This window comes from Phyllobates terribilis, unplaced genomic scaffold (assembly GCF_046119375.1).
Source record: "Phyllobates terribilis strain yellow unplaced genomic scaffold, ASM4611937v1 Scaffold_9__5_contigs__length_417890890, whole genome shotgun sequence".
NCBI lineage: Eukaryota > Metazoa > Chordata > Amphibia > Anura > Dendrobatidae > Phyllobates > Phyllobates terribilis.
This window is the reverse complement of record NW_027362769.1, coordinates 132,235,510-132,250,791: the sequence shown is the minus strand read 5'-3', so window position 1 is coordinate 132,250,791 and position 15,282 is coordinate 132,235,510. Positions and strand designations below refer to the sequence as shown.

Below are 15,282 nucleotides of genomic sequence, written 5' to 3'. Positions count from 1 at the left end.
ACAGAGGTATTGCATCTCACCCAGGGGTGTGATATCTCACTTCCAGGTAAGGATGGAGTATGGCTCTGGACCCTAACACCCACATGCACTACACCACATTTCCGGGGGGCAGGGCGACAATGCTCCCGGGTGTGAGCACAACTGTCCCTGTCCCTGGCTGGAGATGGGGGAGGGAACACCTAGAAAGGGGGAACCTGGTAGTATGTGGGTGGGGAGAGTAGATCCAGGGTGCACTGTATAGAGGAGTATATATGGTGGGCACCATCTTAGAGAGTTGAGTCAGAGAGAAGAAGGAGAGAAGAGCAGAGGGAGCAGAGGCTCTGCAGGGGCTCTGCTCCGCAGGCAGGCCAAGTCTTAAGGCCTGGGCCTGGAGGGAAGAAACGGAAGGAGAAGGAAGGAAGAAGAATGGAGGAAGCTCTAAGAGAAGACTGAAGGGACCCCAGGGGTGCGGACAGGCCAGCCGCCACCGCACGCCTGCCGCTACCAGAGTAGGGGGGTCAGGCCAAGGAAAGGGAACCGGATCCCTCATCTAGTGGAGGAGAGCAACTACCCTCAGCTAGTAACCGGAGGCCGTGGCATTTTACATGCACGGCCCCTCACTACACCCCTTAGGAAGGCACCATATAGGACCCAGGGAAACGGAACATACGTTTGCCCGCCAAGGCCCGAGGCAGCTGGACAGAAACGTGGTCAATTGTGGGGTATGACAGGCCAGAGAAAGGACACACGAAGGGGGTCCTGAAAAGCACTCCAAAGTTACCTGGGAGTTGGCCAAGCCCCTCACCTGGTGAGCACAGCGCAACGTGGGCAGCCATAATCTGCAGAAGTGGCTTGGAGTGTAAAACTGTGAGTAAAGACCCTGAACTACATCACTGAACTCTGAGTCATTACTGCTGCTCCCGCGCACCATCACTCCCATCATCTGCGCTCACTGCCCTGAGGCTATACTCCTCCCGTGGGGAGTTATACTACCCCCTGCTGCGCAAACAACATCAGCCTCAACGGTCTGCCCGCAGCGGCGGTTCTCAGTGACCGCAATCCACGGGTGGCGTAGTCGGACATTTAAGTATCACAAAAAACACATAAATAGACTGCCACTGGTTTGACCGCCCTGAGCCACGGGACCGGGTCACCGCCACGGAGACTACTATCCCCAGCGTTACACAGAGACTCGGTTCCGGGTATTCCCCTACACACACGGCCCAGGGGACGCGTCAACTGCATGTTTGTAAATCACATTCTTGGGGTCACACGTCCGCCCAATCTCGACACCAGCACTGGAGAATCCTGATTGCGTGCACTGTCCGCACTGTAAGGATTCACAAATCTGCAGTCAACTCAGCACATGGACCCCATAGTAGCTGTGTGATCTGCCACTGTTAGCAGTATGTCTCTGTAGGTAATACATTCACTTGCTGTGAGATAACATGACAAGTGAAATTGAAAAAAAAAAGTGGATCTGAAATATTCATAAAATCGAAATAAAAAAAAATAAAATGTGATCTGTTATACTTTCAGAACTTGAAGAATCAAGACAAAAGAAGTGTTCTCCACGATGGTACAAATTTGCTAAATGCATTTTAATCTGGGATTGCTGCGATCTGTGGCTGAGGTTTACAGACACTGTGAAGCTCATTATAATGGACCCATTTGCAGACCTCATTATCACAATCTGCATTGTTCTTAACACTATTTTCATGTCCATGGAGCATGCCAACATGTCAAAAGATTTTCAAACTGTTCTTAGTGTCGGAAATCAGGTGGGTTGACATTTTTGCTTGGTGCTAAAATAGCATAAGGTCAGCAAGAAGAAAATATGAAATAAAACTCAAGCTGTTCATGGACATTGGTTATAAAAAGTCTACACACCCTTGATAAAATTTCTCCCATAGTTTAATAGCCACCAGGGACCCAGCCACACGGGAGACTAGACATACAGGCGGGTCACCTGTGGCTTCTCCCCTCCCCGTCCGGCGATGATTAAGCTATGGTCTTTTCTGAAATGCTGCAGTGTTTCAGAGTTAAACATACAGTGGCTTGCTAAAGTGTTCACCCCCCCTCACTTCCCCGGATGTTTACCTATTTTGTTACATTACAACCTGTGTTTAAATATTTTTATACTCCGAATTGTGTGTAATTCATCAGCATTAATAGTCTAAGTTGGTGAAGTGAGAAACTATAGGCATAAATTAAATTTATGGGATCAAATAACTACAAATTGACATTTGCATATGTATTCACCTCTTTTGTGATGAAGCCCCTAAGAATTTCTGATGCAAGCAATTACCTTTATAAGTCACATGCTTAGTGAAAGAAAGTCCACCTGTGTGCAATCTAAGTGTCACGTGGCCTGTTAGTATATACACACCATTTCTGAAAGGCCACAGAGGCTGCAACACCATTAAGCAAGAGGCACCACTAACCAAACAACACTATGAAGATCTGCAAACAAGTAATCACTGGGTCAGAGGTTCACCATCCAGCAAGACAATGATTGAAAGTATACTGCTAAAGCAACACTCGAGTGGTTTAAGGTGAAACGTGTAAATGTTTTGGAGTGGCATAGTCAAAGCCCAGACCTTAATCCAATTGAGAATCTGTGGTCAGACTTGAAGATTACTGTTCACCAGAGGAAACCATCGAACTTGAAGGACCTGGAACTGTTTTGCTTTGAGGAATGGGCAAAAATCCCAGTAGCAAGATGTGGAAAGCTCATAGAAACTTATCCAAAGTTACTTGCAGTTGTAATCACTGCCAAAGGAGGATCTACAAAGTACTGACTTTAGGGAGGTGAATAGTTATGCACAATTAAGTTTACAGTTATTTTGTCCTATTTGTTGTTTGCTTCACAATAAAAAGAAAACCAAATGTTCACCGTTGTAGACATGTTCTTTACATTAACTAATGCAAACCCTCAAAAAATACAATGAAATTCCAGGTTGTGAGGGGGAAAAACACGAAAAATGCCAAGTGTGGTGAATACTTTCGCAATCAGGAATTTTGATTAACCCCATATAAAGTTAAGCTGTTGTAGAAGGATTTTACTGACATTTTCTTAGTTGCATTTTACTGAAAAACCATGGTCCGTAAACAGCTTATAACACAGCAGAGGGATCTCATTGTTAAGAGTTATAGTCAGAAGAAGACTACAAAAAAATCAAAGGCATTAGATATACCATGGAACACTATGAAGACAGTCATCAAAAAATGACTTAAATTTTACACAACAGTGACATTACCTAGATTTGGTTGTCCCTAACTAATTGATGAAAAGACAAGAAGAAAATTGGTCAGGGAGGATTCCAGGAGTTTTCCATAACATTAAAGGAGCTAAAGAAATTTCTGACAGGTATTGCTTGTGTAATGCATGCGACAACGATCTCCCATATTATTCATGTCTGGCCTATGGGGCCGGGGGGCAAGACAAAAGACTTTTTTTACAAAGAAAAACATCCAAACCCAGATAGGTTTTTCTAAAACATGCATCAAGTCTGATAAAAGAAATGTGGGGAAACATATTCTGGTCTGATGAGATCAAGATTGACCTTTATGGCCATAATTCCAAAACGCATGTTTGTCACAGAGCCGTGCTTTACCAAAGAACACCATACCCACAGTGAAGCATGGTGGAGGAAGCATTGTGCTTTGGGGCTGTTTTTCATCAGCTAGAACTGGGGCTTTAGTACAGATGGAGGGATTATGAACAGTTCCAAATATCAGTCAATTTTACAACAAAACCTTCAAGCCTCTGCTCAAAATCTGATGATGTAGGGGAATTTCTACTTTCAGCACTACAATGGCCTAAAGCATACCGCCAAAAAAATCAACAAAATAATAATTTTGCCGGAAGAAGATCTAAGTTTTGGAATGGCCCAGTCAGAGCCCAGACTTGAATCCAAGTGAAAATCTATTGATTGACCTGAAGAGGGTGCTGTACACAGGAGATGACCTCGCAATCTGACAGATTTGGAGCGCTATTGCATGGAAGAGGAGGCAAAGATTGCCAATTCTTTAAGTACCATGTTGATAGACTCCTACCCAAAAAAAGACTGTATGCTATGATAAATTCAGAAGGTACTTCAACAAAGTATTAGTTTAAGGGTGTGCAAATTAATGTAACCGCATTATTTTAGTTCTTTATTTTTCTTTTTCCACTCAAAAAGATTTAATTTTGTTTTCCCATTGAAGTCTGCAAATTATGAGTGACATTGAAGGTGAGAAAAGTTCTGAAGTGGTTCTATTGATATTTTTAACATGACGAATCCCTGGCATGTTAACTGGGGTTTGTAGACTTTTTATATCAATTGTAACATAGACCATTTTTATTACATTATTGTTACAGTACTGTTTTGCTACCTTTTGTTTTCCATTTGTCTGTTTCTTAGTATTTTTGTTCAGTTATACGCTGAAACAACAAATGCAAAAGTATTAAGAGATATAATATGACCCTTCAGCATTAGTGCAGTGCCAAGGAGTCCAATACCAGAAAGGGCCTTTATTGCCTTAGTCTTTTACAGCACTCATGAAATTTGCTTGTAGGATATGCAGGAAAAAATGGCCAGAAGGGAATCTGTCACAAGGTTTTTGCTAAATATCTGAAAACAGCAAGATGTAGAGACCGAGACCCTAATTCCAGCAATGTATCACTTACTGGGCTGCTTGCTGCAGTTTTGATAAAATTACCTACCAGTTCTCAGAATAACCCCTCCCACATCACTGATTAGCAGCTTTCAGTGTGTACTGTTCATAGGCATAAAGCTGCCAATCAGTGGTGAGGGCGGGCTTACACAGAGTTCATGAATATGGAGGACTACTGTACATGGCAGCAGGTTTATATTTTGCAATACGACATATTTCAGCCAAAGTAGCACATTTGGAGTAGTAACATAAATTGTGCAGTTTGGATATTAATTGCAATTGAGTGAAATCCATGGTGAATATGTGCAGCAAAATAGACACGATAAACCTGCAGCATATGAATCCTGTATGAACAAGTTCTAAAAAAGAGCATTGTACACGTGTAATGTGTTTTTGGTTCCTTTTTATAGCTATAGCGTAAATAACACGCAATAATTCCCAACTGAAAACAATTCTTCTGTTTTTCCAGGTTTTTACAGGAATTTTTACATCAGAAATGGTACTTAAGCTGATTGCACTACATCCTTACTATTATTTCCAGGAAGGCTGGAATATATTTGACGGACTTATTGTGGGTCTTAGTATATTAGAACTTGGACTTGAATCAGGAGGAAGTTTCAGTGTTCTTCGATCCTTTAGACTGGTAATATAATGTGGTTTTTGGATGTATGTGGTTTATTTGTACCCATTCTGTTTTATACACAGTCTTAAAGAAACACTAAACCCAGAAAAGAATTACACAGGCGACTTACCCACACTAGTTATCAGTGATGAAATAATATCATCAGTACAGAAAACATATTACATTCAAAATATGTCAAGGGCCCTATGCCTCTAATAGGAGGACCAATAAGGTTACTAAAATGGACTCTCCCAACATGGAATAAACTACTGAAAACATGGAGTCGAAAGTTCACCAATAAAATGTCATAGATTTTTATTAGATTATAACAGGAAGGCAAATATATATATATACTAGATGGAGGCCCGATGCTATCACATTGGGAGGGCGGTAACGTCACCATGGGGGCAGGCTTTGCACCGTTGAGAATCTCTCCCGCCCATGTGCTCACCCACCTATCCACTCTCTTTTTTCCCCATGTGCTGACTTCTCCCATCTGTGCTCTCTTCTTCTGTCTACCCCATGTGCTCTCCCCCTTGTCTGCTGTCTCTCTCCTTCCTGTGCTGTGTTCTCCCCTCATGTGCTATCCCGTTTGAGCTCTCTCCCCCCTGTGCGCTTTCTCTCTCCCCCATCTGCTGTCTTCTCCCGTCTGTGCTCTCTTCTTTGACCTGTGTACCCCATGTGTTCTCCCCCTTGTCTGCTGTCTCTCTCCTTCCTGTGCTGCGTTCTCCCCTCATGTGCTGTCCCGTTTGAGCTGTCTCCCCCCTGTGCTCTGTCTCTCTCCCCCCTGTGCGCTTTCTCTCTCCCCCATCTGCTGTCTTCTCCCGTCTGTGCTCTCTTCTTTGACCTGTGTACCCCATGTGTTCTCCCCCTTGTCTGCTGTCTCTCTCCTTCCTGTGCTGCGTTCTCCCCTCATGTGCTGTCCCGTTTGAGCTGTCTCCCCGCTGTGCTCTGTCTCTCTCCCCCCTGTGCGCTTTCTCTCTCCCCCATCTGCTGACTTCTCTCATGTGATCTCTTCTTTGACCTGTCTACCCCATGTGCTCTCCCCCTTGTCTGCTGTCTCTCTCCTTCCTGTGCTGCGTTCTCCCCTCATGTGCTGTCCCGTTTGAGCTGTCTCCCCGCTGTGCTCTGTCTCTCTCCCCCCTGTGCGCTTTCTCTCTCCCCCATCTGCTGACTTCTCTCATGTGATCTCTTCTTTGACCTGTCTACCCCATGTGTTCTCCCCCTTGTCTGCTGTCTCTCTCCTTCCTGTGCTGCGTTCTCCCCTCATGTGCTGTCCCGTTTGAGCTGTCTCCCCCCTGTGCTCTGTCTCTCTCCCCCCTGTGCACTTTCTCTCTCCCCCATCTGCTGACTTCTCTCATGTGATCTCTTCTTTGACCTGTGTACCCCATGTGCTCTCCCCCTTGTCTGCTGTCTCTCTCCTTCCTGTGCTGCGTTCTCCCCTCATGTGCTGTCCCGTTTGAGCTGTCTCCCCGCTGTGCTCTGTCTCTCTCCCCCCTGTGCGCTTTCTCTCTCCCCCATCTGCTGACTTCTCTCATGTGATCTCTTCTTTGACCTGTCTACCCCATGTGCTCTCCCCCTTGTCTGCTGTCTCTCTCCTTCCGGTGCTGCGTTCTCCCCTCATGTGCTGTCCCGTTTGAGCTGTCTCCCCCCTGTGCTCTGTCTCTCTCCCCCTGTGCGCTTTCTCTCTCCCCCATCTGCTGTCTTCTCCTCTCATGTGATCTCTTCTTTGACCTGTGTACCCCATGTGCTCTCCCCCTTGTCTGCTCTCTCTCCACCCCTGTGCTGTCTTCTTCCCTCATGTGTTCTCTCATTTGAGAACACCGCCGGGATCAGCCGAATGATTCTCTGCGCCTGCGCCAGTAAATCAGATCGCCGCCATCTTTGTGCAGGCAGATAGCGGCGTCACATTAAAACTGCACATGCACTCCTCCTGTACAAAGATGGCGGCGGTCAGTGAATCATTCAGCTGATCCCAGCGGCGGCGTGTACGGCGTGTTCGCAACAGTGCTCCGCTGCTGGTACCGCACAAGAGGCTGGCACTACCAGCGGTTTCCATATTAAGACACCCATCACTTGGGTGTCCCAATAAGGCGGTCGACGAACTTCCGCCGTTTGGAATTCTGGGATCTGGACACAACTGGACGGAACAGGACGTGAAGACATTACAAGGTAATTATATTATACACATATATATATATATATATATATATATATATATATATATACAGTACAGACCAAAAGTTTGGACACACCTTCTCATTTAAAGATGTTTCTGTATTTTCATGACTTTGAAAATTGTACATTCACACTGAAGGCATCAAAACTATGAATTAACACATGTGGAATTATATACTTAACAAAAAAGTGTGAAACAACTGAAAATATGTCTTATATTCTAGGTTCTTCAAAGTAGCCACCTTTTGCTTTGATGACTGTTGCACACTCTTTGAAGCTTATCAAGAGAATGCACAGAGTGTACAAAGCAGTCATCAAAGCAAAAGGTGGCACTGTTATAACCCAGGCCATATTGACATATATTAATGACTGCTACATATGGATTTGTCATTTTTCAGTTTTTTTCAATTCACTTGCATTCACCATGTGCCTTTAAGGCTATTATTATCTAAGCACTAGCACTCTAGAGTACTATATTTCCATGTGATGTACTCTTCCTGCCCCAATATTATGGACAATATTATGGACTAGATGCCACTAGTACCTGAATCTATTTGCTATTGATTTAGTATTTGCATGTATGTATGTATGTATGTATATTATATATTATATATATGTATATGTTTGACTTCCTGTTATAATCTAATAAAAATCTATGACATTTTATTGGTGAACTTTCGACTCCATGTTTTCAGTAGTTTATTGTATGATTTTACATAAAGCAATATCCAATAGGATCGATGGAGTGGTCCTTTAAAGTATATTTGTCACCAGATATTTGCTACCTAATCTAAGAGCATCATAATGTACATACAGAGACCCTGATTCCAGCAATGTGTCACTTACTGCACTAAGCAGCTTTTATAAAATCACTGTTTTATCAACAGAATATTATGACTAGAGAACTATTAGGTCTGCTGCCAGATAGTCTAACCACACCCCCACCACTGATTGGCAGCTTTCTGCCTATGCACAGTATACACAGAAAGCTGCCAATCAGTGGTGTGGGCAGGGTTATACAGGGCTCATCATTCAGAGAACTGCTAGATCTGTAGCAGATAAACCAGTTTTTAATCAAAACTGCAGCAGCCAGTAAGTAAGTGACACATCGCTGGAATCAGGGTCCCTACACCTACATCATGCTGCTCTCAGATCGGGTACCAAAAATCTGGTGACAGATTCTCTTTAAGGGTTGACTATAAAAAGCGTTAATTTTATGTTCCGGGTTCATTAAAAATCTAAAATAATACAAGCCATAATGTACTGAAAAATATTCTTGTGGCCAGTGCTACTGTTAGTACTTTTGTGGATTCACACAGTAGCTATATATATATTGATTTTTTTTCACAAGTTCTAATATTATTTATTGATAGCATGATAGTAGAAATCATTAATGAAATATGTAGGTTAATTCCTCTGTATTTTTCTGTTCTTCCTTTCCAATTTGACTTCTGTTGCCTTTTTTTTTCTTTTTTGCTTAGCCCTTGAAGTTTTAATGTCTTTAAATAAATTTCATGAATAAGCTGACATGTCTGTATACGAGAAAAAACACTATTTCTGACCATTAATGTCAACATTTTTAGCAGTTTTTCTATCTCCACTAGAAGCCTCAGCAGTTTCTTTTGGCATGGACTGCCTTCATCTCCCACCACTTTCCCCCCTCTCTCACCACACCCAGTCTTCTCCTCCATAGACTTATAGGCAGCATGTGTAATTTGATCCCTCACTGAAGACAGATTTGTAGACAGATTAAGTAGCTTTTGAAACTGAATCACTTCTGCTGGGAGTTAAGATGTGAGTAAGGCTGTGTGTCCACGTAGCGTTTTACAAGCGTTTATGCTGCGGAATTTCCACAGCATAAACGCTTGGGAAACGCTTGTTAATCCGCCCCCCATGGTCCCCAATGACAAGCTGCAATGTCAATGCCCATGCCGCGGATTTTTCCGCAGCGTTTATGCTGCGCTCAAAAATCCGCAGCATGTCCATTAATTTTGCGGACATGCAGCGTAATCGCCGCCTTTGACTTGCATTGAGTCGCATATAATCCGTATCAGTACATTTGTTCACACGGATTATATGCGTTTCAATGTGCGGATGGTACCCAAGTCTGGAGGAGAGAAGACTCTCATCCAGACCTGGGTACCATAGAAACTGTAAAAAAAATAATTTAAAATAAAAAATAAAGTTTATACTTACCTTCTGATGTCCTCCCGGTGTTATCTCTGCCGCGTCCGCTCTCTTGCAATGCTCCCGCTGTTGTGAAGGACCTGCCATGACGTCACTGAGTCATGTGACCCATCACATGGCTCAGTGACGTCACCGCAGGTCCTTCACAGCACCGCGAGCCACCCAACACACCGGACGCGGCAGAGAGAACACCGGGAGGACACCGGAAGGTGAGTATAAACTTTATTTTTTTATTTTTTACCATTTTCTTCTTCTTTTTTTAACTAACTTGGTCACACTACTATAAATCCATGCCGGTAGCATGGATTTATATAGTGTGAACGAGTTGTCAAGCACTTTCCAAGTGATGCTAAAATCGCTTGGAAAGCGCTTGTCAATCCGCATGCGGAAATGCATGTGAAGACGCTTGACAAACGCTTCTACCTGGCGGGAAAAACGCATGTAAAAACCGCATACGTTTTTCCTACCAGGGAGAAGCGTAAAAAATATGCAGCATTTCTGCATCGTGGGCACATAGCCTAATAAGTGGGGAATGAAGCATTTTTCTCTCATAAGATAAATTATAATTTTTTTTTTTTACTTATAAGTATAGTTACTTTCTAAGGCAGTAAGGTGACCACAGTTTCTTAAAGCAATACTGTGCATTTACTACCATATCACTGACTGAGGTGGAATAGCAATAATTAAAAAATTATACTTTATTATAAATATTAAAATATGATGAACAAAACCACCGCACTAAATGCAGTCTATCCTGTATGTCCCCTCTTTTATCACACGGGTCATACTCATCCTTATCTTATTTTAATATTTATAATAAAGTATCCTTTTTTAATTATTGCTATTCCACCTCAGTCAGTGATTTTTGTGTATGTTGGTGGTTATAATATATTTTGAGTTATTGGTCCTCAGTCAGTGAATCCCCCATTTACTACCATATCCCCAACTTCATGGTTTATGCTTCCTGCAGCCTAGCTGTTAGTGGCTTCTCACGGTAATAACTGAACTGTCTATTCTAAACTATCGTTGTCAACATCGGGAGGTTCCTATTAAAAGGGGAGACAAGCCAGACTCATGGAAGAATTGGCAATCTCCATTGCTATGTTGGCTCTCAAGTGGCTCATGGCATCCCTGCTCCATTGTTGGAGAGCAGCAGGAGATCTCTCGAATAACCCTATGGAAACAGTTACAGCTTTGGACATAAGTAGGGCTGGCTTAAAAGGAATCTGTCAGTGGGTTTTGTTATGTAATTTGAGAGCACCATGTAGGGCTGAGAGCCTGATTCCAGTGATATGTCACCTACTAGGCTGATTCAATAAAATCAGTGTTTTATCAGAAGGAGATTATCACTACAGGACTAGGTGTCTCGTGCCTCCTAGTCAGCTTTTCTATATAACCCCGCCCCAACCTCTGATTAGCAGCTTGCTGACAATGTACATGAGCTCTGCTACATCTGTAGCAGAGAAAACAGTGAATGTATCAAAATGACGCATTGCTGGAATCACGATTTCTGTCCCTATCTCTCAGACTACATGGCAAAAACCTGCTGACAGATTCCCTTTAACGCTGTATCATCAGTTTTTGACTGGACTTGGACTTCAAAGTGAAATAGTTTTATAAAGTGCTAATAATAATAAATTATTAAAAGTGTCCATAAAAATAATAAAAGTCTCCTGTTATTCTAAATATTCTAGCTTCGAGTCTTCAAATTGGCAAAATCGTGGCCAACACTCAACATGCTGATCAAGATCATCGGTAACTCTATTGGAGCTTTGGGAAATCTGACCTTGGTGTTGGCCATCATTGTGTTCATCTTTGCCGTGGTCGGTATGCAACTATTTGGTAAAAGCTACAAGGAATGTGTCTGTAAAATCTCTGAAGACTGTGAACTTCCTCGCTGGCACATGAATGATTTCTTCCACTCCTTCCTGATCGTGTTCCGAGTGCTATGTGGAGAATGGATCGAGACCATGTGGGACTGTATGGAGGTGGCGGAACAATCTATGTGCCTCTTGGTGTTTTTGTTAGTGATGGTGATTGGGAATCTTGTGGTAGGTATTTTTTTATGTTAGTTTTTTATTGTCCCTATTAAGTTTCTTCACTACAGGTCTCATCTTAAGTCTGATCCTTGCATTAACATTCTTACAGATTTTGTATTTTCTCTTTTCCTAGAAAGCCCAGCTGCTTCAGTCATTCCAATGGTTTTGGCCAAGAGTAAGGGCACTTCAAAAAACTACAAAAACCTACAGAAAAAAAAGTACTGTGCCCATAGAATAAAATTCAATAATGTTTATTTAGTATAAATTTTACAAAACATACACATATAAAATGGAGATAGCAAGAAACTGCTGTATTGAGGTGATCCAGACAAATAATTATGACAAAATGTTGCATAGCTGCCCAAAAACCCAATAAAGAGTTATAATAAAGTGCTACTGCAGATGATAAAGAAATAGTATACATGATTCCAAAAATAATTTTTTGAGATACACACAAGGGAAATAGGAAATTTCCTTGAAATTGCCCTATGATTACGGCATTTAGCACCAATGGTATAGAATGAATTTTTTTATATAAATAAAGTGCACTATGCATAGGACCTAGTGGTCCTATACACTAACACTATGTTAGTATAAGGTTTCTATTTGCAAAGGTGCTATATGCAGTAAATATAAATAGATATAATGCAGAGCAATGTGTAGGGGATTAGCCCTTACCGGACATTGAATACACTGTGACTTTAAAGCATCATGCTCCCCTCTGAGCCTTACTGTTAGACTAGTCTCCTCCCCCTGCTGTTGTTGGTATGTGCTGGGAGAGAAAGGAGATCAAGGAAGTAGAGACCTCATGTGGATATGTGTGTGTCTGAGGTAACAGGGAGATGCTGTCAGCTTCCCTGATCAGCAGAGACTATAAAGAAGACACTGTTAATCTATGGAAAGAGAAGATTACGGACTATAGCAAGAGTTGTTGTTTGGGACTGTGTCAAGGAGTAGAGAAATTTATCCTTTTCTTGAAGAATGTTTTCCCTGTAGACTGAGGACCTGGGATAACACACAACACAGCGTGTCAGCTATTTCTGTGAGAGTGAAGCAAGGTTTGCCTGCCGGCTGGACGAAAGAGAACCTGTATACAAGGAAAAGACTCAAGTGAATTCATCCAGCTCTTACCCAACAGAAACAAGCGGCGGCCGTCATCTACACCTGATCTGCGCACGCGTGAAGGGCCATCGATGTGAACTGTGCTAGGGTTTAGCGTAGTTTACTGTAGCTTGGACGCTGCAGCAGCGTGGCCCAAATAGCAGAAAGCCAGATATGGGATTAGCTCAGAGTAGTTTGTGAAACTGGTTGTGTACTGTTTGTTCTGAGCTTTCATTGCCATAGCTGGAGCATAGTTTGTGATTTGCTCCAGCTATATCTTTCTATGTTCATGTTGGAAATATCGTTATTGTAAATATTGTTATTTTCATCTCCCGGCATATAATTCCTTTGTACATAATAAAACTGGAGTTTTGTTTCAGTCTTCTCGTCTGCTGTGCCGTACTTGAATCCTGCCTTGCAGTGTTCTTTGGACACTGCTACAAGTGGTGCTGCGAGCAGGGTACTGTCACAGAAATGGCCGACAGCAATGAGGCTAATGTGAGTACCACAGGTAATGGTGGAACCCCATGCAAGGGCCCTACCTATGAGCATATTGTTTAGTGTTCTGCCCAAATTTGATGGCCAGAATATACTCTTGACAGACTGGGTCACCAGATTGCAGAGCGCTGCCAAGATTTATAAAGTCAACTCAGAATTATAAGTTGAAATCGCTCTGGCCGCCCTGGAAGAGTGGTATGAGAAATTACCAAAGAAGCTCATGAGTTTGGAGCTCATTTCGGCCCGGGAAAAACTTACAAGTGGCTGCAGCATTATGTATATTGCCCCCGGCTGGAGGAGACAGTTGAAGATGTGTGCCGACAGTGTCAAATGTGTGACCTCACCAAAAGCACAGAACAGAGGCCACCCATACAGACTATATGGACCAAAGAGCCACTTGAAGTGTTGATGATAGATTACCTCCTGGTGGGACAATCGACTAGAGGCCCACAGTACTGCCTGGTAATGACTGACCACTTCTCCAAGTTTGCGGTGGTCACCCCGACTCGGGACCAGATGGCTGAGTCTGCTGCATGAGCTGTCTGTCAAGATTTCATCCGGGTCTATGGGTGTCCAAAGCGGATTCATTCAGACCAAGAAGCATGTTTTCAGGGTAAAGTGATGGAGGAACTCTACCAACTGTATGGCATTCAAAGGTCCCAAACAACCCCATATCACTCCAAAGGGAATGGGGCCTGTGAGCGCTTTAATCGAACTCTGCTTTAAATGTTGAGGACATTAGAAGAAGACAAGAAGACGCATTGGCGTTACTACGTATCCAAACTAGTCTGAACCTATAACAATCGGGTCCACACCACCACAGGTTATATCCCATACACGCTACTGTTTGGTAGAGCCAGCCGAGAAATCATTGAGCTAAATCTGGAACAGCCAGAGGATCTATTCGAACGATCCACCACCTCCTGGGTGAAAGAGCATTGGTGACGACTTCAGGCCATCCGCCAGCTAGCAGGCCAGCAGTTACAAGAAAAGGCGCACAGCGGTAAACCACCAATTCAGGAAGTTCCGCTCCAGCCTGGAGACCGAGTGCTTGTGTGGAAAAAACGCCCCAAAGGGAAGCTGAGCGGACATTGGGAGGTACAACCATACAAAGTGATCAAGAGAGTGTATCCCAATGGTCCAGTGTACGAAGTGCAAGTTGAAAATGAGGAGTCTGGTCGGAGAACCCTACATACAGTAGGAATATGTTATGACCATGCTGCTCTGGGGATCCTACATGTGTCTCAAGAGTTACTCCTTCTCCTTCACCAAGACCATTTTTTCCTGACAGTAACTTTGTTGAAGACTGGTGGACCATTCCTGAGTCCGCGGAAGGTCCCCAGTCAGTGGGAGTTGACATTTCCGACACGGATGCATTGCCAGCTCGTGAAGAGAAGGAAACCACGGCTCCAGCCGAACCTTCAGTTGAAGAAGACAGTCACACGGCCGTTAAACCTATGGAGGACAGTCAAGATCTCCGGAGATCCAGTAGGCCCAATGCAGGGATTCCACCAGAAAGGTACAATGCTGATCAGTTTATTTGGTCCACTCATATGTATTGTGATGGAAGTGGTCCTGTGATGTATACCGCTGCATGAAGCCTTTATTTCTTTCAGAGCTATACAGCGAGGCAGAGGATGGCCGTCTTTAAGTGGGGAGGCATGTAGGGGATCGGCCCTTACCGGACATTGAATACACTTTGACTTTAAGGCATCATGCTCCCCTCTGAGCCTTGCTGTTGAACTAGTCTCCTCCCCCTGCTGTTGTTGGTATGTGCTGGGAGAGAAAGCAGAACCAGGAAGTAGAGACCTCGTGTGGATGTGTGTGTGTCTGAGGTAACAGGGAGATGCTGTCAGCTTCCCTGATCAGCAGAAACTATAAAGAAGACACTGTTAATCTATGGAAAGAGAAGATTACGGACTATAGCAAGAGTTGTTGTTTGGGACTGTGTCAAGGAGTAGATAAATTTATCCGTTTCTTGAAGAAATTTTTCCCTGGAGACTGAGGACCTGAGATGAC

General features: G+C 43.3%; 1 protein-coding gene across 1 annotated transcript in view; it reads left to right on the top strand.

Moving 5' to 3' along the window:
• LOC141161753 (sodium channel protein type 2 subunit alpha-like) overlaps window positions 1-15,282 on the top strand; it is a 231,400-nt gene that overhangs the window by 169,302 nt on the left and 46,816 nt on the right. Inside the window, exons 14-16 of the mRNA XM_073647026.1 lie at window positions 1,519-1,760; window positions 5,108-5,281; window positions 11,320-11,676. Coding sequence (XP_073503127.1) covers window positions 1,519-1,760; window positions 5,108-5,281; window positions 11,320-11,676 — 773 coding nt within the window. The remainder of the gene's footprint in view (window positions 1-1,518; window positions 1,761-5,107; window positions 5,282-11,319; window positions 11,677-15,282) is intronic.